Below are 26694 nucleotides of genomic sequence, written 5' to 3' on the forward strand. Positions count from 1 at the left end.
AATGGTCGGGGTCGCACGCATGCGCGGTTGGCTGCGTGTGAGCGTCGGCCTGTCCATGCCACCGGCGCCTCCAGACAATAACGGGTTGCGCCATCGCCTGTCGGTTCCCTTTGTTTCAAGTAACGAGTCGCCGGCTCTCGCTCCTCGCTTCGGTCGGGCTTGAGGGGATTCCGAATCGCGAAGGCAACGCGGCGGATCATGTCGGGCGATCAGATCACGACGCTGTGCGAGCAGCTGATGAAGGCGGTAAACGTGATCATGGACGGAGGCTCGAGTTCGCGCTACCGGCTGGAGGCCCTGAAGGCGAGTTCCCCCTCGACAGGAGCCGGTGGGATGCATACACCGGCAATGCGATTGCTAGATACACCCCGCCACTCCAAATCAGTGATCACTTTCCCGCTGGTGGACCCAAAATCCTGGTTTTCTTTACGTGCTGGAGTTCTTAAAGTCTCCTTCCAGCAGCAAGTCAGCGCAGCGGTTTGGTAGCTTTAAATCGTCCCCAGTAGCGCTTCAGATTTGTGTCTTTTTTTTGTTTAAAAAGATCATTCTCCTTGTAAGAGCACAGGTTTTAAAAATAAGATTAGCGCCATTGCGGCACGCTTTGCCTCTTCATTCATTCTGTAGACTTGTTTGATCGCAATGCATTTTTTTAAACATAATGGAAGACGGTTTTGCGTTTGCTTTCATTTTGACGTCCAATTTTGTTGGTGGGTGTATTTCAGTTTTGTGTATTTTTTAAAAATCATTGTACGCACGTCCCTTTGGCGAAAATACGTTGTGACCTGCAGTTGATAATGTAATTTCATTGCCGCAGTTTTATATGGCCAATAATTTGTCGTCATCGAGCGCGCGAGTTTGTAATAACTATTAATTCATTCATTTTTAGACCGCGTTTGATGTCTATACTGAAGTAATTGGATGTACTTTTGATTGGTTTTGTGCATTTTTGGAGGGAGTGAGAAGGTTTGTGGGGAAAGGGCGATTAAGTAGCTGGTTGCTTCTGCTTGCCATGCATGTCTTTTTAAGCATGCCGCTTGAGCCCAGTTTCTGGTGGCATAATTCATCTCATTAGTGCAGAATTGTGGAAGTCAAATTGACGTCTTAAGTGGTAGATCCTTAAGATTAAGGGAAAACAATCTTTGATATTGTCTTGCTTTAATTTCATCTATCCACAGTGTACCTAATTTGCATATGTTTGGTCATTATGCTTACAGAAGTGGGGGGGGGGTGATAGCAAGTATGGTAATATAGTGAGCTGCTTGTGACGTAGATTGAAGTTGCATTTTAATGTTTTATTTGTTTATAGATAGTGTTTCATTGTCACTACCAGCATGATTCATCTCTGGTCCCTAAGGTGGTGGTAATTCATCTTGAACCACTGCAGTCTGTCAGATGAATCCATGGTGTTACTGGCCAGGGAGTTCTAGGCACCTGCAAATGCCAGTCGCCATAAGGAAACAACAAACTATTTCAAAATAACTGGTTTGCATGTGATTGGGAACCTATAGTTAAATTGTGATTTGTTGAAGTAAACTAATAAAATAACTACAAAGTTTTCTGCAAGTTAACATGTTGCGGCTATGCTGTGTCAGAGTCAATGGTTATGGTTGGGATATGAATCAGACAGTCTGCTATGTGGCAGAAAACAGCCCCTTCAGCCCAGTTGACTGTCAGGTATCCATTTGCACTCATCCCAGTTTATTCTTGCTAGATTCTGCCACTCACAACTTGCAGTAGCCATTAATCTACGAACCTGCAGGTATTGGGATGTGGGAGAAAACCAGTGCATCTAGAGGAAACCCACATGCTCACAGGGTTTGCATGCAGACTGTACATAGAGAGCACCATTGAACATGGGTGGCTGGAGCTGAGAGGCAGCAGCTACACTACTTTGCCCAGTGGTGACCATTATGATGTTTGAGGGCTGTTGGACCATATCCACACAGTTGTCTTCAAAATTCTGAAATGTCTGGTAAAAGTTTGACAGGATAGTTGGTTTCCCACAGGGTACCCAGTCTATAGTCTACTTCTCAGCCACAGAGTGTAGTGGCCAGTCCAATTTAATGCCTGGACAATAGTGATTCTCAAGAGAGAATTCTCTTGATTTTCAAGGATAGCTGGTCACCCAGGTCTTTGTCCTACCAGAGCTAGCTTTCCCAACCACTGTTTTTACATACACACTTCCATGCATGGCATAACTAATACTCAACATGCTTTGGTAATGGCACAGCAGCTGGAGCTACTCAGAAGCAAATCTTGTTATGCTGGTTCTGTGCTAAAATGAAAACTTCATGTTCTTCGGGGAAGTTGGTCCCTCATCTTATTGGCCTCGTGTGGATGTGACTTTCAGACAAACAAACAGGCACAGAACTGCCCTGAGGAGGGAATTTCACAGTTCACTGCCAGGGGATTAGCTCGGTACTACCACCTGTGCTACTTCAGCTGGGGTGGGACCAAAGTAAATATAATCTAGTGCATGTACACCTTCAGCAGTATAAGTAGAAATAAGCAGTGTAATAGAAAGGATGGTATTTGATACATGATATCTATTTGGAGTAGAAATCGATTTATCTTATTTAATGTTGCCATCTGACAAAGGAGGCCATTCAGCTTTTGAGTCTGTCAGCTCTCAGAGCAACCCCATCAATCTCTTGTCCATTTATTTCCTGCATCCTATTTTTCTTTTGCATATGCTCGTAAATACTCTTTACCACCCCCCCCCCCCCCAAACTATTTCTCCCACAAGCCACCTACACTGAAGATAATTGACAGTGGTCTATTAACCTCCCAATCAGTCCAGATGAAGGGTCTTGACCCAAAACATGGACTGTTCATTTTCTTCCATAGATGCTGCCTGACTTGTTGAGTTCTTCCAGCATCTTGTGTGTTGAACCTACCAGTCAGCATGTTTTTAGGATGTGGGAGGAAAGCAAAGGATCCATGGGAAACCTACATGCTTGCAGGGAGATTGTGCAAACTCCACACAGCACTGGTGGTCAGTATTGTTTACAGGTCGCTGGAGTTGAGAGACAGTTATCAGCAGCACCACTTAGATTAATCTTACTTCCAAGCTTGACCACTTGATCTTCGCCATAATAAAATTCTTTGCTTCTTCAATTCTGCTTAGTGTTCCTTTCTGCTCCCTGCCATAGTTTTTTTTAAAATGTGATATAAAGAGATAATTAATATGAAGTGTTCTCTGCAATTAAATATACTTGTAATAGTTACTGGATTGCGCACTCTTTCAGGCCTGGTAAAGATATTTGTATTCAATTGGAAAATAAATGACAATGAAAACTAGAATTTATGTCAAGCCTTTAGAATAAAGTAGCAGTATGAAGAATTGGGGATGGTGACCAAAAAACTTCAAGTAGCTAGTTTTAAAGTTGGTTTTTCAGGAGTGAGTGCCAGCTAACAGGTGCCTTTACTAGCAGACAGTGCTCAAGGGCAAGGTTAGTTTTGGTATATTTTTGAAGTGGTGCAGAGATCCCATGGGTAAGATTAGTGAAAGTTGAGAAGGGATCTACAGACTTTAAGGATTTTAAATTAAATATCCTGGGTTTGTAATTGCAACAGAAGGTTGATTGCTGATTCAGGTGGCAGGAAATGAAGCACAGATTATGACCAAAATGTATATGGAAAATTGAGAGGTCTGTGGTGACAACATTGGAAATAGTTAAGATTCTGGCTGACAGGAATGTATCTAGGAGTTGCAGTAGTGGAACTCTATGGAACTCAACAGGTCAGGCAGCATCTATGGAAGATTTGTATAGTGGAAAAATGGTCTTGAATAGTGTAGGTTTTGAAGTCTGACATAGAGTGAAACAGATTGTCATAATTGTAAGTAACTTAGTTTTGATTTTGTATGAATACAAGTAGGAGTAGGCAATTGGAACCATCAAGCTTGCACTGCCATCCCACAAGGCTGTGGCTGATCTTCTACCTCAATATCATTTTCTTGCCCTATCCCTATAGTCCCTTGATTCCAGTAATGTCCAGAACATGATAGCTGAGCCTCTGCAGCCCTCTGGGATAGAGAATTCCAAAGATTCCTAACCATTTTGAGTGATTGAATTTCTCCTCGTTTGGTCTGCCCCTTACTTTGAGACTGTGAGTCCCTGGTTCTAGGCTCCTCGGCCAAGGAAACATTGTCCATGACCTCTAAGAATTTTGTCTGTTTCAATGCAGTTACCTCTCATAATTCTACTCAATTTCTCTGACTTGTCACCCTAACTAATAGTCTGTTAAGTCTTTAATGCATGTTCTCAATAACAAGTCCATCGTACTTTTGGGTAAGGAAATTAAAATCATACACAATACTCCAGATGTCTTACCGAGGCCTTTATAGTTGTAGTAAGACATTTTTACTCTTGTACTCAAATCTTTTTTTGCAATAAAGGGCAACGTACTGTTTGACTTCTGAACTGTTCGCTGGACCTTCTTGTTAGCTTTTAGTGTCTTGTGTACAAGAATATCTAGGTCTCTGAACTTCAACATTTCCCAATCCTCGACAATTTAAAAAAAAATGCTCTTCTGTTTTGTGCATCTTTTTTTCTCTTGCAATTTGTATTCCATCTACCATGTTTTTTAAAAAAAACATTTTCGTTATCCACTTCATTTGAACCATTTTTCCAATATTACTATTGTGACTTCAAAAATAGTCAATTGACTCTTGGGAGTGATCAGTGCGAGGTTTACAAGTGCTGTCAAATGATTGGTGCTTGTAGGCCAGTAGACTGACTTTGCTTTTGTTGTTATTGAGTAACTGTTAGTAGTTGTGATTAATTTCCAGCAAGTAGTCTAACAGTACTGAAGTAATCAATAACAGATTGACAGAGTTCTAGATGTTATCAGCATATATTTGGAAACTGAACCTGTATTGGTGGATGAAGGCAAGTCATCCAGTGATGCATCTTCAGGGTCACAAAATTAATTTAGAAGTGGGACGCTGTTACTAGAAATATGTTGGCTGCCATAAGATGGTGAAATTGATTAAAATATTCCTAATGTTTCATTGAAGTGAGAGGCCATTAAGAGGAAATGCTTTATTTTTTTTTGAATCTGTTGTGTTGAAGGTCCTACGGCTGTTGTCAGTGAAGCATGGGGAATTCTTTTGTCCAATGTCCCTTACTCGTGCAGCAACAAAAATCATCTGATTATGCTTATTCACCTTATTGTGTTTGGAGGCTTGATCCATGCACATTGGCTCTCCTTTCTAATTAAAAGGTGGAAGCACTTCAAATAAAAGCAGAAAAGAGTGGGTTTTAGTAATATGAACTAAGAACTAAATATTTTTAACACTAAAGAGATCAGATGGTATTTGCTGAGAAAAAAGATGCTGGTGGATTTAAGTTATATTAACATATTGGTAAAAGATGAGAAGCTTTTAAGCAAGTACAGTGACAAGAAAGTGGAATAGATTGTAATGGGTTAGGGAGAAGAAATGGTGCAAGGTAAAAGGAAATTATAATAGCTCAAGCATAGGAGCAAAAGATGAATCCAGAGAAGTTATAAATGAGCAGGATAGAAGAAGGGGAAACACAGTGTAGATCTGAAAAATTTGAATACATTTCTGATGGGGATGTGGCAGGGGGAAAAAAAAGCAGATAGACCTGAGGGGTATGGCTCACCCCACTTGCTATGTACCAAGGAGTTATGTGCTAAAAACCAGCTTATGCCTTTAACAATGCCAGGAGAATGGCTCCTTCTGACCCAGTCTTTCAGGATAAAGGATGACTTGATCCTGAAAGGTTGCCTCAGGAAGGCAATATCCACCATCAGAGGTACCCACCATCTGGGCCACACCATCTTTGCTTTTAAGGCATCCTTTTTGCTTTGCCAGGCCATGCAGCTACCACTGGGCAGGAGGTACAGAGGCCTGAAGTCTCTCACCACCAGGCTCAAGAACAGCTACTTCCCTTCAACCATTCGGTTCTTGAACCAACTGGCAAAACCCTAATAACCACTACAATTTAGCAACACCTTGACCACTCTAATCACTTTACACTAAAATGGACTTGTAAAAAAATTTTAATTGTTTCTTGTAAAAAATTGTGTATTATTTGTTTCCCTTGTGAATGCTGCATATATTCTGTGCCTGTGATGCTGCTGCAAGTAAACTTTTCATTGCACCTGTGCATAACATGTACTTGTGCATACGACAATAAACTTGACTTTGCCTTCCACTCTGGTTTTGTAAATTCTGAGGTGGTTAATGAGGCCAATGTGCAGACTCTTCCCCAGATGGAACAGGTCGTGCCTGGTGGGGTGGTCTGCTGCTGCTTATGGATGGTGTCTTTGTGCTCCCATTGCATGGTCTTGAGCTGGGGCATTTGGTGGCTGTTGATGGTAGGTAGCTTGTGAAGTGATGTGCTCCTTCAGTGACTTAGGCAGGTCTTCTGTGTTCCTGATGAATTGTGTCCAGGTTCTGAATATCATCTTGTATGTGGTCCTGGGTCAGAGTTTCCCATGAGTTGGGATGCTGCACTCCAAGGAAGTTCGAACTCATTCTTGAATTTTTTTTTCTATATTTGTCTGGTAATGTCTTCTATGGCAGAGCTTGGAATAGACTGTCTATTTCAGGAAGCTGGTGTTTGGGCATGCAAATGTTGTGGCCTTCCCAGCATAGATAACTGAGAATAACTAGGGCCCCAGTGCTACGATTGTTGGCCTAAATTTAATTTGAGTATTCTTCCAATAAATTGATTATACAGAGATAACGATGGTGGTATTTAACCAGTGCACGAGATGAATACTGTATGTAGTTCAGGTCTCAGAACCGTGTAGGAAGGCAGGGAAGCTTATTTGCTAGTACCTACTGATGACTGAAAATAAGATTATTGTTTTAAAAACCTAGGCAATATGTCAAAGTTGGCATAAAAACAGACTATACACAGCTGGTTAGGCAGTATTTGTAGAGAGACAATAAGAGAACATTTTGGGCCAAAGACCATTTTGGGTTGAAGAGAAAGGGGAGGGGCAGAGAACAAAAGCAAAGGTCTGTGATCGACCAGAGTCCAGGAGAGTTGTGTTGGTACTAGCTGAAGAAGGTATTAAAGACAAGTGACTAAGAAGGTTATGTATAATGAAGGTATTAATTGAATAAAATTTGAAGAGTAAAAGGTGATGCTGAAAATGAGATAGAAAGCTGGAATGACATTTCTAATGAAATTAATTCATTGTTTGGGTGTTTATAGTGTGCCTAGTTGGAAACTGATACTTTGTTACCCTGAATTGTGTTCAGCCTTGTTGGAACAGAGGAAAAGGCTAAAGTCGTTACAGAATGGAATGGAAATTTCAGATGACAGGCAATTGAAAGCTCTGGGTCATACTTGGAGATGATATAGACATTTCACAAAGTGTCATTGGTGTGTATTTGATATCCCTAATGTGGAGGATACCCGATTATGACCATGGAATGCAGTTGGAATAAATGCAGGTAAATTGCTGCTTCATCTGAGATTGATGTTTGGGTCCCTGCACAACCAGAAGGGAGGAAGTAAAAGGCTGTATGTTGCATTTCCATAGAAATACACTGCGCAAAGGGGAACAGGTACTGTTATAAATAAGAGGATCAGAATTGTTTTGGGTGGGAATATTCTGTTTCTGAATTCTGATTAAAGACTGGAAGAGGTTTCCGGTGGTGGCATCACTTTAAAAGTGTTAGAAATTACAAAGAATGATTTGTCGAATGTGGAGCTTGGTGAGCTGGAAGGTGAGGATGTGGAGCCCTCTGCTCATTCTCGATGGGATTAGATTAGTTTATTGTCATATACACCAGGGTACAATGAAATTCCTTGTTCACATGAAGCTCACAGAGCAAACAGTACACATGGTAATAATAAATGCAACAAGTGCAAAACAGCAGGATGGTGCAAAGTAGTGCAGTCTGAAGCAGTGCAAAAAGAAATACTAAAGTGATGATAATGGAATAACCAACAAAGGCAGAATTAAGAGCATGGGAACATGGCAACACCACCAGGAAGGGTGTGTGAAAGAGGTGATTGGTTCAGAAGTCTAATAGCAGAGGGGAAGAAGCTGTACTTCATCTGGACATCTGGGCTTTCAAGCTCTTCTATCTTCTCCCAGTTGGCATCCTTGATGATACTATTAGCCTTCCTGAAGAGAACCTCTGTGCAGATTGACTGGATGGAACAAAGTGATGAGTGTGCGATGGACTGGGTTGTGTTTCCCACTCTCTGCAGGCTTCGTTGGTCCAGAGCAGAGCAGTTGCCATACCAGGTTGCAATGCAACCTGTCAGGATACTTTCTATAGCGCATCTGCAGAAGTTCGAGAGAGTCCTTGTGGACATGCTGAATCTTCTTGGATGCTTAAGAAAGTAACTGATGTGCTTTCTTGATCACTGCATCAGTGTGTAGGGACCAGGTGAGGTTGCAGGTAATATGGATGCCAAGGAATTTGAAGCTATCGACCATTCCATCCAGCAGCTCCATTGACGAAGACGGTTGTGTTCACCCTTTTCCCCTGCCCCTCCTCCTGCCTCCTTAGGTCAACAAATAATTCTTCCATTTTGCTGGTGGTGGGTTGTTGTTCTGACACCATGACACAAGGTTCATGATCTCATTCTTGTTGATCTAGATGATTACAGTGGTATCATTGGTGAACTTAAAGATTAAGTTGGTGCTATCTGGCCACACAGTCATGGGTATACAGGGAGCAGAGCAGGGGACTGAGCACACAACCTTGGGGAGCACCCAATGATGTGACCAATTCTAACAGACTGAGGTGTACTGATCAATAATTTTAAAAGCTAGTTGCAGATGGGGGCTCTCTCCCTCTTCCCTTTTCTTTCCCCTACCTCCCCCCCCCCCCCCCCCCCAATAAGGCCGTGGTCCAGGAGTTTAGAGATGAGCTTATTTGGTATTATAGTGTTGAAGGCTGAGCTATATTCAATGAATAGCATCCTGACATGTATTCTTGTTGTGGAGGTGATCCAGAGCTGAATGTAGTGCAAGGGAGATACCATCCTCTAGACCTATTTTTCCTGTATGCAAATTGCAAGGGGTCTAGATTATCTGGAATGCTGGTGCTAATGTGGGTCATTACCAGTCTTCCAATGCACTTCATTATGGTTGCTTTTAGAGCTACTAGTCAGTAGTCATTGAGAAAGGGCACTTTATTTTTCTTGGGGAGTGGAATGATGGAGGTTTCCTTGAAGCAGATGGGTACAGTAGACTGTTGAAGTGAAAGGTTGAAGATATCAGTGAGGACAGTGGCCAGTTGATTGGCACACAGTTTTAGAACTTGTCCTGGGACTCTCATCTGGGCTGGCTGTTTTCTGAGCATTGACCTTTGTGAAAGCAGGGAAGAGTTGGGTAAGAGCAGAAATATGAGAAATAGAGTAGGCATGTTTGAAAGCCCCGTTAGCTATAGTGGATGGGAAATTGTGGTTGAGGACAAGGTGGTATTGTCAGAACAAATGTGATAGAGACTGAGAAACTGGAGAATAGACTGGAGTACTTGCAGCAAGAAGGATGAGGGAAAATATCGTCAGAGATACTATGCGAGACTGTGGGCTTTTCGGTTAAAATTGTCAATGTCTGAAATATCTATTGCAGTGATGAGGTGGTGGTTCTTGACTTTTTGTAAAGCTTCATTGGGAAAAGAATAAAAGATTAATATCTGAAGGGTTTGTTGAATGGACCCTTGCCATGTTTGGAGATGAAGGAATAAAACAAAGTCCTGAAAATATTCAAGTTAGCAAGTGTCTATGGAGAGAGTTCATATTCTAGGTCAAAGACCTATTAGAGTTGTTTTATTTCATACTTCTAACATCTGGAGAATTTTTATTAAGGAGATATTTGGATAATAAAAGTAGCAAACAAGTGGTAGGAAAAACAATTCCAGTTCTTGGGGATGGCAGCTGAAAATGAGGCTACAATAGTGGTTAGTTTGGGGAGGATCAAGAGCCCAGAATTAGTTTTGCATTTGTATTTTTGCTATTGGCTTGTGTATTTGGAGAATGGGATGACCCGTGTATTTGGTTTGAGAAAAAGGATTTTTAAAATTGAAGTGTGGGTTGCCACTTCTTTCTAGAGGTCAATTAAGGGTAATAAGTGCTGCTTTGATAGTGAAAATTTTAAAATAAAAACGTATAAAGAAGTTCTGGGGTAAAACAGCAGCTGATAGGGGAGGGCATACGTTGTTCCAAAATTAGGGTGGTCAGATGAGGGAGAGATGTAGAGGCCACAGTAGAGTTTAAACGAAAGGTAAGAATAATAAAACAAGATGAGATATTCAAGAGGAACAAATGCCAGAGGAGTTTATGGATAGACTGAAATATGATTTGCCAAGTAGTGGAAGCTTCAGGGTGTATGCATCTAAATAACTGGGTAAGTTGGTTGATGTTATGAGGTTTTGTAATGTATAATGCATTTTAGCTACAACTGTGATCATTTGCTTTCGGTTTGATGGAGGTTGGGTTATGGACGAGCAGGAAAGTATGAAAATGGATGGGGCAAAAGTTAATATAAAAAGAGTTCAAGAAGAGAAGGAAAATCAAAGTAAAAGTGACAGTTTTGCATTTTGGATAACAGTCAAAATGCATGTGTGAACATGTATGAGCTTGTTACACTGGCATTTTACATATGAAATCTTAGCATGGGTAAATTTTAAGTGAGCTCAAGTTAAAGCCAGAGGTCCCATGGTGAAATGAGGTTAGAGATGAGTAATAAACACCGGTCTTGTTTGCACTTTCTATAAGTTTCAATGTTAGCCATTGAAGCTTTGCAATTTACCTGAAAATAGTTTCTGATCTACCATAAGCAACTTGTACACAAAGACTTCACAGTTTGCATTATTCAGATTTAAGATAGAGTTGCTTTGGGTTTTTACATAAAAAATTTTGGCATGTTATAACCACTGTTTTCTAGAGGCTGCTCATCCCATGGATTATTAATTTACCCTTTCTCATTGCACAATGCAAGATTTAAGATAACCTGTTCTCTTGCTTTCTCAATATGCTGATCTAGTCTCCATAAATTCATCTCTTTACCTCCATAAATTCATTCTCCACAAGGCTGTGATAGACATGTCATTGGGGAAGAATAAACTATATTTTCAATGGGTTTATGGTATTCTATGAACAATGGGCTTATTTGCATGTTCTTCTGGTTTCATTATTGCAGTTTTGTGAAGAGTTCAAGGAGAAATGTCCACACACAGTGCAGTGTGGATTACGTCTTGCTGAGAAAAACAATACTGGTATAGTCCGCCACTTTGGACTTCAGATTCTGGAGCATTCTATTAAGTGAGTGAAATTTTCCTTGTAATCCTATTAATAATGCTCTATTCATATAAGTAGATCATCACACAGCTGCAAATCTGATTATCAGCTAGTGTATCCTGTCTTGATTTTGCTTCTTGATTTCCTCCATCCAGTGCGTTTGCTTAATATTTTAAACGTCCTACCATGTATTAGTGGACAAGGAGCTCATACCTGGTATAATTGTTACTCAGTGAGATGGGTGTGGGGTGGAGTATGTTGAGAGGACAAATATTGGAATATTTTTATATTTGACTAGATTTTGTTCTGCAACTGAAGAAAAGATTACAGTTCCTGTTGAATTATTTCATCTGATTTTAATAAATTGTCATGAATCTGATAATGCTGAGGTAGGCAAATGAGCCACACCTCAAGTTTGGTCCCTCATCCAGGGAGAAGAAACATTGCATGCTAACTTTTTAGAATAGTCCATAAGCAAATTAATATGCTGTAAAAGTTACCTGTACTTCAATTTGACTTGTGCCAGAACACACAAGCTTCCTCCTTGATGTACCAAAGGCCACAAACATTTTATTATAAATATGTAAAGTGACATAACTTGTAGGACACCAGCGTATATTTGGGTAGGTCTAGAGAGAGGGATTTTGTCCTTGATATAATGGTCTAGATTAAATACAAGTTGGGGATAATCAATAATATTCTATTCCAGACATGAAATAAGGGATTTATGTGATGGCATACAACTGGATTCTGAATTGCAATTTTTTGTATAGCCCTAATATGGCAATGGACCCCACTGGATTGATTTCCTGGTGATTAATTTCCAGCATGATTAATGTGAAGATGCAGGCAGCAGAGTGGTCTAACCAGGAAAACTGTTGCTTCACAGCACCAGAGACTTGGGTTCAATCCTGTTCTTGGGTGCTATCTGTGTGGAGTTTGCATGTTCTCCCTGTGACTCTGTTTCCTTCTGGTGCTCCGGTTTCCTCCCACATCCCAAAGATGTGTGGGTTGGTAGATTAATTGACTGCTATAAATTACCTCTAGTGTGTAAGTAAGTGGTAAAGTTTGGGTGGAGTTGATGAGAATGAGGGGAATTTTTTTTTTTACAAAATAAAGGGGATTAATGTAAATAGGTAGTTGATAGTCTGTGTGGAATTGGTGGACCAAAGGGTCTGTTTCTGTGTGTATTTCTCTTTTGACGATGACCTGTTTCCCTGCTCTTTTCACAAAGTTTCAGTCACATGTACTCAGTTGCAGTTTTTCCTTTCCTGCCAGTCCTGTCCCTGCCCAGCTTCTTTTGTTGGCTAATCATAGTCTTTTCCCTTGTATGTTGTCATTATTAAGTGGGTTTGCCCCTGATCTCAGTTGTTTCGTAGTAGACTGGTGCTTTGCTTTGTGTTCAGGATGTGTTACCAGGAATGAGAGCACTGATGGAATCAGCGATGAAGGGGTAATTTTAGCATGATGTATAGGAAGAAATATTACTGCCAGTGCTGATGAGGTGGGAATTTGGTGTGAACCCCTGTTTTCCCCTTTGTTGTAAGCAGCTGTGGAGAGGACTTGGTACACATCCGCCAATGAATCACTTGCAGAGGCTCCCTTTGAGGGCTGATATTGCGTTGGATGTGATAGGTGGTGAGGCTGCTAAGTGCTGTGATACGGTTGCTGGTGCTTGAGCTTGCTTCCGTAGAGAAACCTTTGGGCTGGGGAGAGTAGTTCAGTCAAACAAAGAAGGGAGACAACAGCAGCCATCACATTGGATGGGAGATGGTGAGAGGGACTGTAAGATTTGGAACTGTTGCTGCCAGTCCCCAGCAAAGGTCTGCACTCACCATACTGGCCAGATTACAGCCCTGAGTCCCTCAACTCTGCACATAGTGATTGCACTGCTTGTCATTGGGGCCACAGACAGCCTCTCCATACCGGGCTATGGGGCAACTTGTTACCAGAGGAGTGACGATGGAGGGCAGAGTGTTGTGTTAGATTCTTGATAGAGCAACAGTGGAGCATGCTAGGTCCCCAGCACAGCTGTGTGCAGCCTGAGAGGATGTCTATTTTAAAGACAGTGGAGTAGACATTTGTGAGTGTTCAAACTAGAGGATTAAGAGGGGTGTAATGAATCAGCTCTGTGAGCTAGTGCTAAATGAGGTACCAGTATACCAGTTGGTTTGTCCTGCAATTTTTCTGTACGTAATGTTAGTAAAATAGAATATTCAAATTATTCAAAAGATACTTTCATTTGCATAGCACTTGATTTTTACAGCTAAGAAAATACTTTTGAAGTTTAATTTAAAAAACACGGCTGACAATTGATCCATAGAAAGCCTCTACTGTCATATAATGACATGATTTAATTTAGTGATGGTAATGGAATAAATATTGGTCAGGCCACATGAGATAATTTGCTCTTCAGAGTGCTCCTATGGGGTCTTTTGAATTCACCTTAAGAGTGGAAGGTATCTGGATTTATCATATCTAAAAGATGGCAGTATAGCAGACCTTAAGCCTCACACTAATGTCAGTAGTGTTACTTGCTTAAGAATCTGGAATGGGACTTGTTTGCCTCAGAGTTCTAAGTTTGTTCTAAATTGAGGCATGGCTGTCAAACTACTCAGTCCATTACTAAGTATTTGAGTTTTTATTTTGTTTTACAATGTTATGTAGAATATAAAACAGGACAGCATTAGAACAGGCCCTTCGGCCTACAATGTCTATGCTGATTATGCCAATTTGAACTAATCTTATCTGCCTGCATGTGGTCTATATTTCCTCCATTCCCTGACTGTTTATATGCACGTCTAAATGTCTCTCAAATGTTACTATTGTAGCCACCAGTTTTCATATGTAAATTTAAAAAAATTTGCCTTGTAAATTTCCTTTAAACTTCCCCCTCTCACCTTAAAGCTATGCTCTCTAGTAATAGTTCAAATTAAGACAAAATTGAAACAAGATGTGTGGCATTTTCTCAGTGACTTCTGGTTTTGTTTTTTTTAAAGATTCCGATGGAATGGCATGGTGCATCGTGATAAGGTCCAGCTGAAGAATAGTGTGATGACTCTTCTTTCACGTGTAAGTTGTTTTTCACGTGTGGTCATCTTTTCTGATCGTGTTCCCGCCACTAGTTTGTATTTGCCCTAAATCCCTATGAATAGACTCTGAGAACTGAGTCCCAGGTAACTTCCATAGTAATAGAAGCCATGGGTGAAATTATGAAACTTGCTACCCTTCAATGCATCTCGTTTATTTTCAACTTAAAACAAGCAGGTAGGTGTGAGGTGATGGTATTGTTGGGGGGAAGGGGCTGCGGTGAAATATGACTCTCGTGTAATGATCATCTCTTGGCACTGAGCTTGAATGTTTCCAACAGACTTTCACAGGGACAGACCGCTTTCTTTTCTGTTGTGGATGCTATGCAAATGTAGATTCATACAAAATTTACGGCACATAAGGAGGCCATTTGACCCATCATGCCAGTGTCTTAATCCAAAAGGGAGGTGCAGCTACTGGGAGAAGAGGGGCAAAGGTTTATAGGAAGCTTGAAATCACAGATGATGTGCAGTGGTCGGGATGGGGTGGGGGGTGGTTCAGATATTCTGGGAATATATGGAATTAAGAGGCTTCTTGGGAATGAGCGATTGGAAGAATGAATTTTGGTTTCTGCTCTACTCATTTGTGATTTGATGTCCTCAAATTAATATGATCAAATATCTTGGATGCCTCCAATCATCTTGTTACTAATAAGATGCTAATAATCGCTAACCGAGAAAATTAATCAAAGTTACAACATGTTGACAGGCTTATACAGTTACCACAAGTCAAGGCAAATAATTGAGGAACTTGCTGGATGAAAGAGGCCATCCAAGAATATTTGTCTCATCCAGTGTACTGTACAATCAGTGACCATTTTATAAATAAATGATACTTTATTTGCACACTTGGAGTTTGTGTGCAGTTCTGGTTGCCCCATTGTAGGAAGGATGTGGAGATTGTGGAAAAGGTGCAGAAGAGGTTTACCAGGATGCTCCTTGGATTAGCGGGTATGAGCTATAAAAGTCAGGTTGGGCAAACTTGAGTTGTTCTCCTTAGAGTGTGTGAGGCTGAGGGGAGACCTGATGGAGGTTTTTAAAATTTGAGAGGCATAGATAGGGTAGACAGTCAGAATCTGTTCCCCAGGGTAGAAATGTCAAACACCAGAGGACATGCTGTTAAGGTTAGAGTGGGGGGAAGTTATTTTACACGGACTAGTAGGTGCCTAGAATGGGTTACTGGGGTAGTAGTGGAATCGGTGGTTTGGTGGAGTTTAAGAGGCTTTTAGATAGACACAGAGTATGAAGGGAATGGAGGGATATGGATGATAAACAGGAGGAGGAGATTTAGTTCAAATCTGCATCAAGATTGGCACAACATTGTGGACCAAATAGCCTGTCCAGTGCTGTATTGTTCTATGTTGTATGTTTATGCATATTCATTAGGAGGCCTGAATTTAACATTTTCATGATTTATTGGAATGCTGGCAGGACGACTTAATGTTTCTGAAAATTTTGGGTAGTTTTAACACATTTGGAAGCAGCAATAGTTCAAACTTCTCCACATTTCATTATAATTACAATAACACTTTGATTTATCTGGCATCTTTTAATGTAGAGTGTTCTAAGACTCTTGTCATGACTGTTGGGGTTATTTACCTGCAATTTACTTGTGGGTTATGAGCAACCAGGAGAAAAGAATATTGATGAAATTTAATTAATATCTTGGAAAGGAAACCACATTTGTCTATGGTAAAGGAGGAGGTTATTAATATTTTTGCTGAAATGTTCTGGCAACTGTTGCATTCCTTCCTAGATAAATGCATTTTTGTTTGTGAAGTGGGGAGATTGGAAAGTAACTTCCTTTCCATATCATTGCAGTTAATAGGATAAACCCAGAGTCAAAAGTTAATTGTTGAGACTTGTTAGCTGGTTTCTTGTGTTTTTGTCATCTACTGTGTTTTTTATTTATTTCTGCTAGATTTAGAATTCTGTAATTGTTATTGTTGTATATAGTTACTTGATAGGAAGAAACCTTGGGACAGAAGATAGCCAGGTAGCCTTGATCAGCGAGGTATGTGGGCTTAGGATTGGCAGATACCTTTCATTCCAGATACATGTGAGATATCCCATTTTGGGAGATCAAACCAGGGTACGACTTTTACAGTGAATGGTAGGGCCCTGGGGAGTGTTATGGAACAGAGGGACCTGGGAGTGCAAGGGCATAGTTCACTGAAAGCAGTGTCACAGGTGGATAGGGTGGTGAAGAAGGCGTTTGGCATGCTGGCCTTCATCATTTAGGGCATTGAGTATAGGAATTGGGAAGTTGTGTTGCAGTTATATAAGATGTTGGTGAGGCTGCACTTGGAGTGTTGTGTACAGTTTTGGTCACCCAGTTATGGAAAAGATGTTATTAAACTAGAAAGAGTGGAGAAAAGATTTACCAGGATGTTGCTTGGACTTGGAGGCCTGAGTGACAAGGAGAGGTTGCATAGATTATGACTTTATTCCCTGGTTCGTAAGAGATTGAGGGGTGGCCTGATAGAGCTGTATAAGATCATGAGGGCTATAGACAGGGTAAAAGCACATAGTCTTTTTCCCAGGGAGTGGGTGTGAAAAACAAGTGGGCATAGGTTGAAGATCAAAGGTGAGAGATTTAAAAGGGGTATCAGGGGTAGCTTCTTCACACAAAAGGTGGTGTGTATTTGGAATGAGTCGCCAGAAATAGTGGTTGAAGCGGGCACATTACCAACCTTTAAAAGCCATCAAGATAAGTACGTGGTTAGGAGAGTTTTGGAGGGCTATGGACCACACATGGACAAATGGGACTAGCTCGCTGGGCAAAACCATCAGCATGGACAAGTTGGGCCAAAGGACCTGTTTCCATGCTGTTTGATGCTATGACTCTATAGACTTTGATTATGCAGATAGATAAACGGAAAACCCATTGTAACCTGTCTAGATTCCTGTAGTTATATGTTCTGGTTTTCACAGGATTTTCTTGTCAATAGTAGATGAAGTGGAAAATAATTAATTATTGTATGATGGAATGATTGCCAACTTTCTTCTAAAGCACATCTGAATTAGGTGGAGTTTTGCATGAATCCAGGGCTTCTGAAACCTTTGGAGTTCCTCTGCTTCTAGAGAACCTGTATGCTGTGAGTCAGCTCCACCCTTGTCTGGGAGGATGGGTCATTGCATTTTGAGCTGACTCTTTTTGATTCTGGGTTTGTTTACTTTAGTAAACTGTTTTAAATAATTCCAGAGTCAATACAGCATGAATTTCAGGATTATTTATTTTGAATTTAAAACACCTTTATTGGACCAGGTTGCTTTAATGGACCAGGTTGCTCTAATGGCTGGCTGGCAGTTCTATTCAGAAGCATTGGCTACTTTCAGCACACATGGCAGTATATTCCTTACTTCTGTATTTGCATACGGCATTGCAAAATTTGGAAAAGCACACTCTTGCTGCAGTCATGGAGTCTGCATTGAATTTGGAGCCATTCTGTAAGGTGCTGAACTGAGGGGCCAGATGTAGTTGGCCATTGACCTGTCAGCTTTACAACAGCCATAGCTGGTGCATCTAGCGCAGCTCTATCCAATTATCCAACAATGTGTGTGGAAAAGGTAAATGAAGCTGAGGGTTTTTTTTAACATAATTTAAGCTAATGAACTTTCATAAGTTGTGGTTTTAAATTAATGTTTTAAAAAATTTTTAATTTAAAAAAGAATTAAATGTATTTCAACTATTTCTAAATGTTTCTGATTCTAGACATTTAGAAAGAGTGGAAAAAGCCATTGGCAGCCTGTGCTTTCAGGGTGGTCTGGGGGTGGGGCCTCAATTTATGCTGCCTGAGGCCATATCACCACTTGCAGACTGCTCCGCCTTCCAGAACGGCCATGGCAGCAAGGCCTTGAGGACGTTGGGAACTGTGCGGCAGCAAAAGGTAAGTGTGACCGCAGGGATCCTGCGGAAGTTGAACGTGAGATGAGAGCCAGGTTGAGTATGATCTGGCTTACTATTTGAATCTGTATGTGCAATTTTTCAGTTTGAAGCTGCAATATCTCCTTTTATGTACACAGGGAGTACAGTTTTGGAAACTACATGGATGAAGTTTCCTTAAACAATATTAAGGAATAGAAATGAAGGGACATGGGGTTAGTCAAGGAGAGTTATGTTGAGGTAAAAGGTCAGCCCTGGTCTCATTGAATAGAGGTGCAGGCATGAAGGGCTGAATGGCCTCCTGCTATTTCTGATGTTTTTTATAAGCTTGTTGTACATGGCCTTATAGTGATCTCTGTTCCAGTTAAATACATTGATGTGTCCCTACAGCTTCTAAAATTAGTTTAAAATTGCAATATAGTGAAACAATGCAGTTGATTAAATGTTTCTTCTGTCTCCTCAGGGTACTCATAATATCATGGTGGAAGAAGCTTACATCAAAGATGCACTTTCCCGGATTGTGGTAGAAATGATCAAGCGGGAATGGCCACAGCAATGGCCAGATATGTTAAATGAGATGGATAAACTTACTGCTATGGGAGTAAGTCCAAAATGATCAGAAATGGGTGCTCTGTGTGAATATTTGTTTGTAAAACTTGGTGTAGTTTTCAGTTATAATTCTAGGTCTCCCTTTTCTCTAGTTCTGAATACGTAGCAGAAATAGACCATTTGGATCAAACTGTCCCAGGCTATGTTTATGCTGCATTTGAGCTCTCTCCCTTTCTTCCCAGTTCAGCTGCATCAATTCTTCCCTTTTTCCTTGGATTCATTTGCCTCTACTGCTCCCTGCTGAGTGAAGACATTACTACTTGGTTGTTTTCTCTCTGGCTTGTTGCTCTATTCTGCAAGTGGAAAACTGCTCTGCCTGCTATCAAGATGTTCCATTATTTCAAAGACCTCTCTTGGCTCTCCCTTGGTCTGCTTTATTTTCCTGTAGAAAAGATGCCCACACTTGAAATTTGGTTTACAGGTTTTTGCAAATCAGAATCAGGTTTATTATCACTGACTTGTATGTCGTGGAATTTGTTGTTTTGTGGCAGGAGTACGGTGCAAAGGCATAAAATTACTGTTCATTACAAAATAAATAGTGCAAAAAAAATCATGAAGTAGTGTTCATGGACTGTTCAGAAATCTGATGGCGGAGGGGAAGAAGCTGTTACTAAATTGTTGAGTGTGGGTCTTCAGGCTCCTGTACCTCCTCCCCAATGGTAGTAATGTGAAGAGGGCATGTCCCCCTCAAAAATATTGGGAGTATATTAGATGCAATAGAGTTAGCTGCCAAATCGTAGATTATGATGCAGGGTACATTGTAATCTGAATCACTTTTGTTTAATACCAGAGTTGTGCAAAACCTGGCTGTTGAGATAGTGGATTTCCTGGTTGCCATCTTCCAAGGTTCTGTAGAATCTGGAATTGTTTCTGCAGATTAGAGGATAGCAAATGTGATCCCACTACTTAAGAAAGGAGGGAAAGAGAAAATAGTTAACTATTGACCTATTAGCCTAAGTCAATGGTAGGAAAATACTGGAATCTGTTATGAAGGATGTAATAATGTAGCAATGTGAAAAGAATAATAGGATTGCGCAGAATCAGCAATGGTTTATAAGGGAAGATTACATTTGACTAATCTGTTAGAGTCCTTTGAGGATGTGATGAGTAGAATAGATAAAGGGGGAACTAGTGGATGTGGATTTCTGGAAGACTTGTATTTTCATGCAACATGGCAGGCCATTTGGTCAATTGAGTCTGTTCAGCTCCCAGAACAAATCCACTAATACCATTTGCCACCAGATTTCCTGAAATCTAATCTCCTTTCTGCGCACTGATTCTCCCACTAACCACCTACACCAGGGGTAATTTCAACGACCAATTAACCTAACAACTAGCAGCCAACATAATCAAAGACTCTTCCCACCTTGGTTATTCTCTCTCCTCTCCTCTGCTGTTGTGCAGAAGATACAAAAGCTTGAAGGCATGTGCCGCTCGACTAGAGGGCAGTTTCTATTTCACTATTATAAGACTTTTCAAATGCTAAAGAAGGATTCTAGGTCTCCCAATCTTGCTCATTGTGGCCCTTGCACTTTATTTGTCTACCTGCACTCCACTGTATTCTGCATTCTGTTTTTTCCTTTTACTACTTTGATGTACTTGTGTATGGCATGGGCTGACTGGCACACAAACAAAAGCTTTAACTGTATCTCTATACATGTGACAATAATAAACCAATACCATTTGGGATAACTGGAGTACTTGAGGGAAACCCACATGGTTATAGGGAGAACATGCAAACTCCAAACCAGTAGCATCAGAGGTCAGAATTGTACCCAGGCCTCTGGAGCTGTCAGGCAACTGCGTCTTAGAATGCCACTGGTCCCCACAGGAGGGACCAGCACAGAATGTTGGTTAACAAGATGTGGGGGGGGGGGGGGGGGGGGGGGGGGTGCGTGGAATTGTTGATAATGTACTGACGTGGATTGAGAATTGGTTATTGGACAAAAAACGAAGGGAGAATAAACTGATTCTTCTCTGATAGGCTGTGATAAGTGGAGTACTGCAGAGAGCAATGCTTAGGCCCCAGCTATTCATTGTCTACATTGATAAATTGGGGGGGGGGGGAGGGGAGAGAGGCAAAATGACAGTTTTAAGTTTGTTGATGGTGATAAACTAGTTATAATTGTAGTACAGAAAAATGTAAAGGGGTATGGACAAACTGAGTAAGTGGATGCAAATGTGGCAGATAACTGAAGAATGGAAAATGAAGTCTATCTCTTTGATGCACAAAATAAAAGGGCAGAGTATTTGTTAAATGATGAGAAATAGGGTTGAGTTGATGTTGAAAGAGACTTGAATGTGTTTTGCACAAGTTACTGAAGGCCAACATGCAGGTGTAGCAAGTGATGAGGAGAACAATGATCTGTTAGCCTTTAAGTTGAGAGGATTTGACTTCAAGAGCAAGTTAGTCTTGTTGCAATTATATATGGCCTTGGTGAGACAGTATTTGAAGCATTTTGTGCTGTTTTGGTCACCTACCTACCTAAGAAAAGAGATAGTTGACATTGAGGTAATGCAGTGAGGTTTTAGTATACTGGTTCCAAGTTTGGCTAAGTGAAGTGTGCGTAGACTGAAACTGTATTCTGTTGAGTTTGAGAATAAGAGGAGATCCTATTGAAATATACAAAATTCTTCAAGGGCTTGATAGGCTAGAAGCAGGGAGGATATTTCTCCTGCAAGGAGCCTAGGTCTGAGGACACAATTTGATAATGAGGCGTAGGCCATTGAGAGTTGACCTGAGATGAGAAATTTCTTTACTCAGCAGGGTAGTCAACCTTTGCAATCCTCCAGAGTAGAGAAATCCAGAGGTTCAATTGTATCATTTGAAATAGTTTGATAGATTTCTGGACTATGAATTAAAGCATTTGAGGATGGTGCTGGAAAGTGAAATTGAGATAGAAAATCAGCAATGATCTTGAGGAATGGTGGAGCAGGATCAAGGGGCTCAATGGCCTATCCCTCCTGGTGGTCCTCCTATGTTCTTGTGTTTTTCATAGTTAACATCAGATAAGAACAAAATCAATATCTGTCTCGAAATTTTGAAAACTACACATTTGTTATCTAGTTTTAATTTCCTCCTTGAAATAACCTATGTTTGTATACTGATTTTTGTAATCTGTTCAATGCTGAACAGTTTTGAAATTATTTTCTTTTCAGGAGACTCAAACAGAACTAGTAATGTTGATTCTATTGCGACTTGTAGAAGACGTGGTAACTTTTCAGACTATACCTGCTCAGCGACGCAAGGATATCCAGCATGCACTGACTCAAAATATGATGCAGCTCTTCAGTTTTCTATTAGACATCTTGCAGGAACACACTCAGAATTACAAACAACTGGTAATTGTTGTACTTCTATCACTGTTGCTAATCTTGCTAAATGAAGTTCAAAAGTTGCCTTCTAGAATTGTTAGAAGTTTACAGAATGGTGCAATGGTAGACAAACTGAAAATGTCTTGGGTTCATTTTTCCGAGTTAATCAATGTTGATGAGGCTAGCAGTTTATTTCAGCTCACTGGAGAAAGGAAGGATAACCTGATGACTAGCTGGAAACTGGCAATCATCTAAAGAGACCTTGGAATTCAAGTGTATATGTTACTAAAATGTCATGGACAGATGTAGAAAATAATTGAAAAGGCGAGTGGAATCTGGACTTCTCTTTGGAGACCAGAGTACAAAAGGTAGAAGTTATGCCACAGTTTTGCAGACCTCGGTTACTTTGGGCAGTTTTGGGCACTGCATCTTGGGAAGATATGTTGTTCTTGAAGGGAGTGGTTTTGGATTTGGTAGAATAACTCTTGAATTCCAAGGGTTTAATTTGCGAAGTGATGATAAATAAAATAAATTAAGGGCTGGCTTGATTTAAGTTTTACCGATTCTTCTTTGTGGGGATGGGTGGCATATAAGAATGAGTAGTGTTTTGTAAATAGAAAAAGGCTTCTCTGGAAACTCCTTTGTATGCAATGGCTGGTATAACTCTTCAACTATTCCTGTTAAATGTGGTTGAGTGGGGTCATTTGTTAATTTTAAATTTAAATATTTTTGTTCATTCAAGGTACCTAGGGATATAGGGTAAAGGAATTGATCCAGAAATTTAATAATAAGTCATACTCTCATTAAATGTTGGATCAGACTTGGGGTAAATAACATGTCTAAGTTGCAACCATTATGCATAATTTCTGTGACACTTGCTAGAAAATGAATGGCTTTGGGTGTGGATAGGATTTGACTACCTATGGTACATTCTATGACTAGACATAATTTTGGTGATTATCATGCAAATTTTCCATGGTGTGGAAAAAGCACTGAAAATTCCTGCTTGGGGTGGCCACTTAGATAAAGTACCTAGCGCTCCTGGTATTGAGTTGGTGCCTTTTGGAGGAGAACAAACTTAAGTACAAGTCATTATTCTTCAGCTCAACATCAGATGCCTGTCTGGTAGGCTAACCAGTTTATTTACTGGCCTGGGGCTTGTCTGGTAAATGGTCACCTGAAGAGATACATGCACAGTGAATTGTCAGTATGCTTTTATTGCATGAGGTTGTGGATGTCTTGTCAATTGAATGGCCGATTCCTTTGACTTGCCCATTTTTCTGCAAATCTGTGACCTGTCTATTGAGCCACTGTGATTTCTGCATTAGATGTGTTATATGCTTCTCTAACAGTTTGCTTTCAATTTCTTATAGAAAGCAGATACTACTCAAGAAAATAAGGTAGGCTTGCATTTGCATTATTCACAGTGCTATTTGTAACACCAGTTCAAAACAACCCCTGCACACTTCTCTGAATATTAGTTGCAGTTGTTGTTTTTTTGTGGTTGGAAAATGTGTGGAAGGCTGGTTTTAAAATGCCTTAAATTGAAACAGAAAATGCTAGAAATACCCAGCAGGTCAGGCTGCATCTGTGAGAAGAGATTGTTTGGGTTGAAGACATTGTCAGGTCTGACCTGAGTATTTCTAGCACTTCCTATTTTTTTTAATCTGAAGTTTTTTTTATTATCAGCTTTAAGACTCATTTGTTTTTTTTTCTCCAAAATAACCTCCTTATTGAAAGGCACATCAGTGAATATTTGGTTCCCATTCCCTCATCCAGGGTGGTGCCTGATGTGCGTAATCCTGTAGTGACGTGTATTGTGCGCCCTATGAATATTTTGTAAATATTGCACATGTTTAATAAACTATATGTTTGGTTATCTACACAAGTTAATTTTAAACATTTTTCTCCCCTTTTTAGGCCAAGGCACACTGTCGTGTTGCAATAGCAACTCTTAGTACCCTGGCTGGATATGTGGATTGGGTTGCTTTGCATCATATTACAGCTGATAGCTGCAAGCTACTTGAAGTGCTGTGTATGTTACTAACTGAACCGGAATTGCAGCTAGAGGCAGCAGAGTGTCTACTTATTGCCATAAGCAGAAAGGTAATATCTTCTGGCCAAAAAAAAATTAAGTTTGGGTTCTTAGAGTATTTTTGGGAGGTCAAATGCAAGAGGAAAGTATGCAGTAAATGGCAGAGCTCTTAAGAGCATTGTTATACAGGGGGATCTTGAGATGCAAGTCCATTGCTCCCTGAAAGTGGCAATGGAGGTGGATACGTTGGTAAAGAAGGCATACAGCATGCTGGTCTTCATTGGTTGGGGCATTGAGTATAAGACTTGGGAAGTCATGTTGTATAAAATTTCAAATAGGCCACATTTGGAGTACTGTGTGCAGTTCTGGTGGCCCCATTACAGGAAGGATGTGGAGGCTTTTGAGAGATGAAAAACACGATGATGCCGGAGGAGAAAAGCAGGCAGTCAACGTTTCGGGTCAGGACCCTTCTTCAGAACTGAAGATAGGAAAAGGGGAAGCCCAATATATAGGAGGGAAAAGCAGAGCAGTGATAGGTGGACAAAAGAAGGGAGGTGGGGTGGGCACAGGGAGGTGATAAGTAGATGCAGGTAAGAGATAGTGATAGGCAGGTGCGGGGGAGGGGAGTGCAGACACACCGGGGTTTGGGTAAAAGGTAAGAAGAGGGGAAAAGGGTTAAGAAAGGGAAGGAGAGAAGCATGATGTGGGGAAGTGGGGTGGGGATTACCTAATGTGGGAGAATTCAATATTCATGCTTTTCTCCACGGATGCTGCCTGGCCTGCTGAGTTCCTCCAGCATCATAGTGTTTTTCATCTAGATTCCAGCATCTGCAGTCCTTGGTTTCTCTGAGGCTGTTGAGAGAGTGCAGAAGAGGTTCACCAGAATGTTGCCTGGATTGGAGTGTAGGAACAATAAATAGAGGTTGGACAAACTTGTATTGTTTTCTCTGGACTGTCAGTGGCTGAGAAGCATATTTATCGAAGTATATAAAATTATGAGAGGCAGAGATAGGGGAGATGGTCAGTCTCAGGGTAGAAATGTCAAGTACCAGAGAGCATAGGTTTAAGGTGAGAGGGGGAATGTTTAAAGGAGATGGGTGAAGCAAGCCTGGAATGTGCTGTCAGGGGAGGTGGTAGAAGTAAAAACAACAGCAACATTTAGGAGGCATTTAGACAGATCTATGAACAAATAGAGGGGTATAGAGAATAGAGGGGTATGGATCAGGTGCATACAGATGGAATTAATTAGATTGACATCATGGTTAGCACTGACATGGTGGGCTGAAGGGTCTGTTCCTGTGCTGTTCTGTTTTCTAGAAATGGTTCAAACCTAGAGTGGGCTTCACTTAGTTTTTTTCTACTTGGATAAAACTTCAATAAATTAAAGAGGTATTGGTTACTATACTTTTGAATGGAGTACGCTGAAATAACACTAAAAGACTTTTGGGCAAGGTCGAATCACTGAATTTTATGAGAAAAATAATTTAAAATTGAGGCAGTGGTGAAAGGGTTAGATTTTATATATTTTAATTTTTATTTTTGGGATTCCAATCAGCTAGCAGCCTAATGTGCATTTTATGAAAAACTTAGCTCTACTTCTGTGCAATAAATATAATGTTCATCCCAATACTTTAAGTATATCCAGTCAATATAAAGGTGTGAGGTAACTTAATCTTGGAGATTTCCATAAACAAGTGTACTTTAAATGCTTCATGTTATTTGTGTAATTGATTCGCAAGGGACTTCTGTATTTGATTAGTTTTCTTTTCTGTTAGAGTTATAGAGCAATACAGCACGGATACAGGTCCTTCGGCCCAATGAGTCCATGCTGACCACAGTGCCTGCCTAGCCAGTCCTAAATTTCTGCATTCGGCCCATATCTCTCTATGCCCTGCCCCTCCATGTACCAATCCAAGTGCTTCTTAAATAATACTATTGTATCTGCCTCAACCACTTCCTCTGGCAGCTCGTACCATATACCCACCATCCCCTGCGTGGAAAAAGTTGCCCCACAGGTCCCTTTTTAAATCTTTCCCCTCTCACCCTAAATCTGTGCCCCCTAGTATTGGACTCTCCTACCCTGGGGGAAAAGACTTGTTACCGTCCACCTTATCTATGCCTCTCATAATTTTAAACATTTCTGTGAGGTTGCCCCTCTTTCTCCTACATTCCAAGGAATAGAGATCTAGCCTGGCCAATCTCTTCCCTATAACTCAGGCCCTCTCGTCTTGGCAACATCTTCATAAATCTCCTCTGCATTCTTTCCAGTTTAACCACGTCTTTCCTATAACAGGGTGACCAAAACTGTCCACAGTACTCCAAGTGCAACCTCACCAATGATTTATACAACTACGACATAATGTCCTAACTCCTATACTCAGTGCTCTGACTAATGAAGGTCAGCGTGTTAAACACTTTTTTTCACCACCCTATCTAGCTGTGACACTGCTTTCAACGAACTATGCACTTGTACTCCGAGGTCCTTTTGTTCCACTCCCTAGTGCCCTACCATTC

The 26694-nt window shown here is 40.7% G+C and overlaps 1 protein-coding gene across 1 annotated transcript in view; it reads left to right on the top strand.

Annotated features, from left to right (window-relative positions):
* Positions 1-26694, top strand: part of LOC127568014 (exportin-5) — a 67950-nt gene continuing 41256 nt past the window's right edge. The window contains 7 exon segments of the mRNA XM_052011260.1: positions 1-303; positions 11149-11270; positions 14246-14318; positions 18685-18822; positions 21990-22172; positions 23519-23545; positions 24066-24251. Of these exon segments, the coding sequence (XP_051867220.1) occupies positions 199-303; positions 11149-11270; positions 14246-14318; positions 18685-18822; positions 21990-22172; positions 23519-23545; positions 24066-24251 (834 nt within the window). The 5' untranslated portion in view covers positions 1-198.

This window comes from Pristis pectinata, chromosome 3, assembly GCF_009764475.1.
Source record: "Pristis pectinata isolate sPriPec2 chromosome 3, sPriPec2.1.pri, whole genome shotgun sequence".
Lineage (NCBI taxonomy): Eukaryota > Metazoa > Chordata > Chondrichthyes > Rhinopristiformes > Pristidae > Pristis > Pristis pectinata.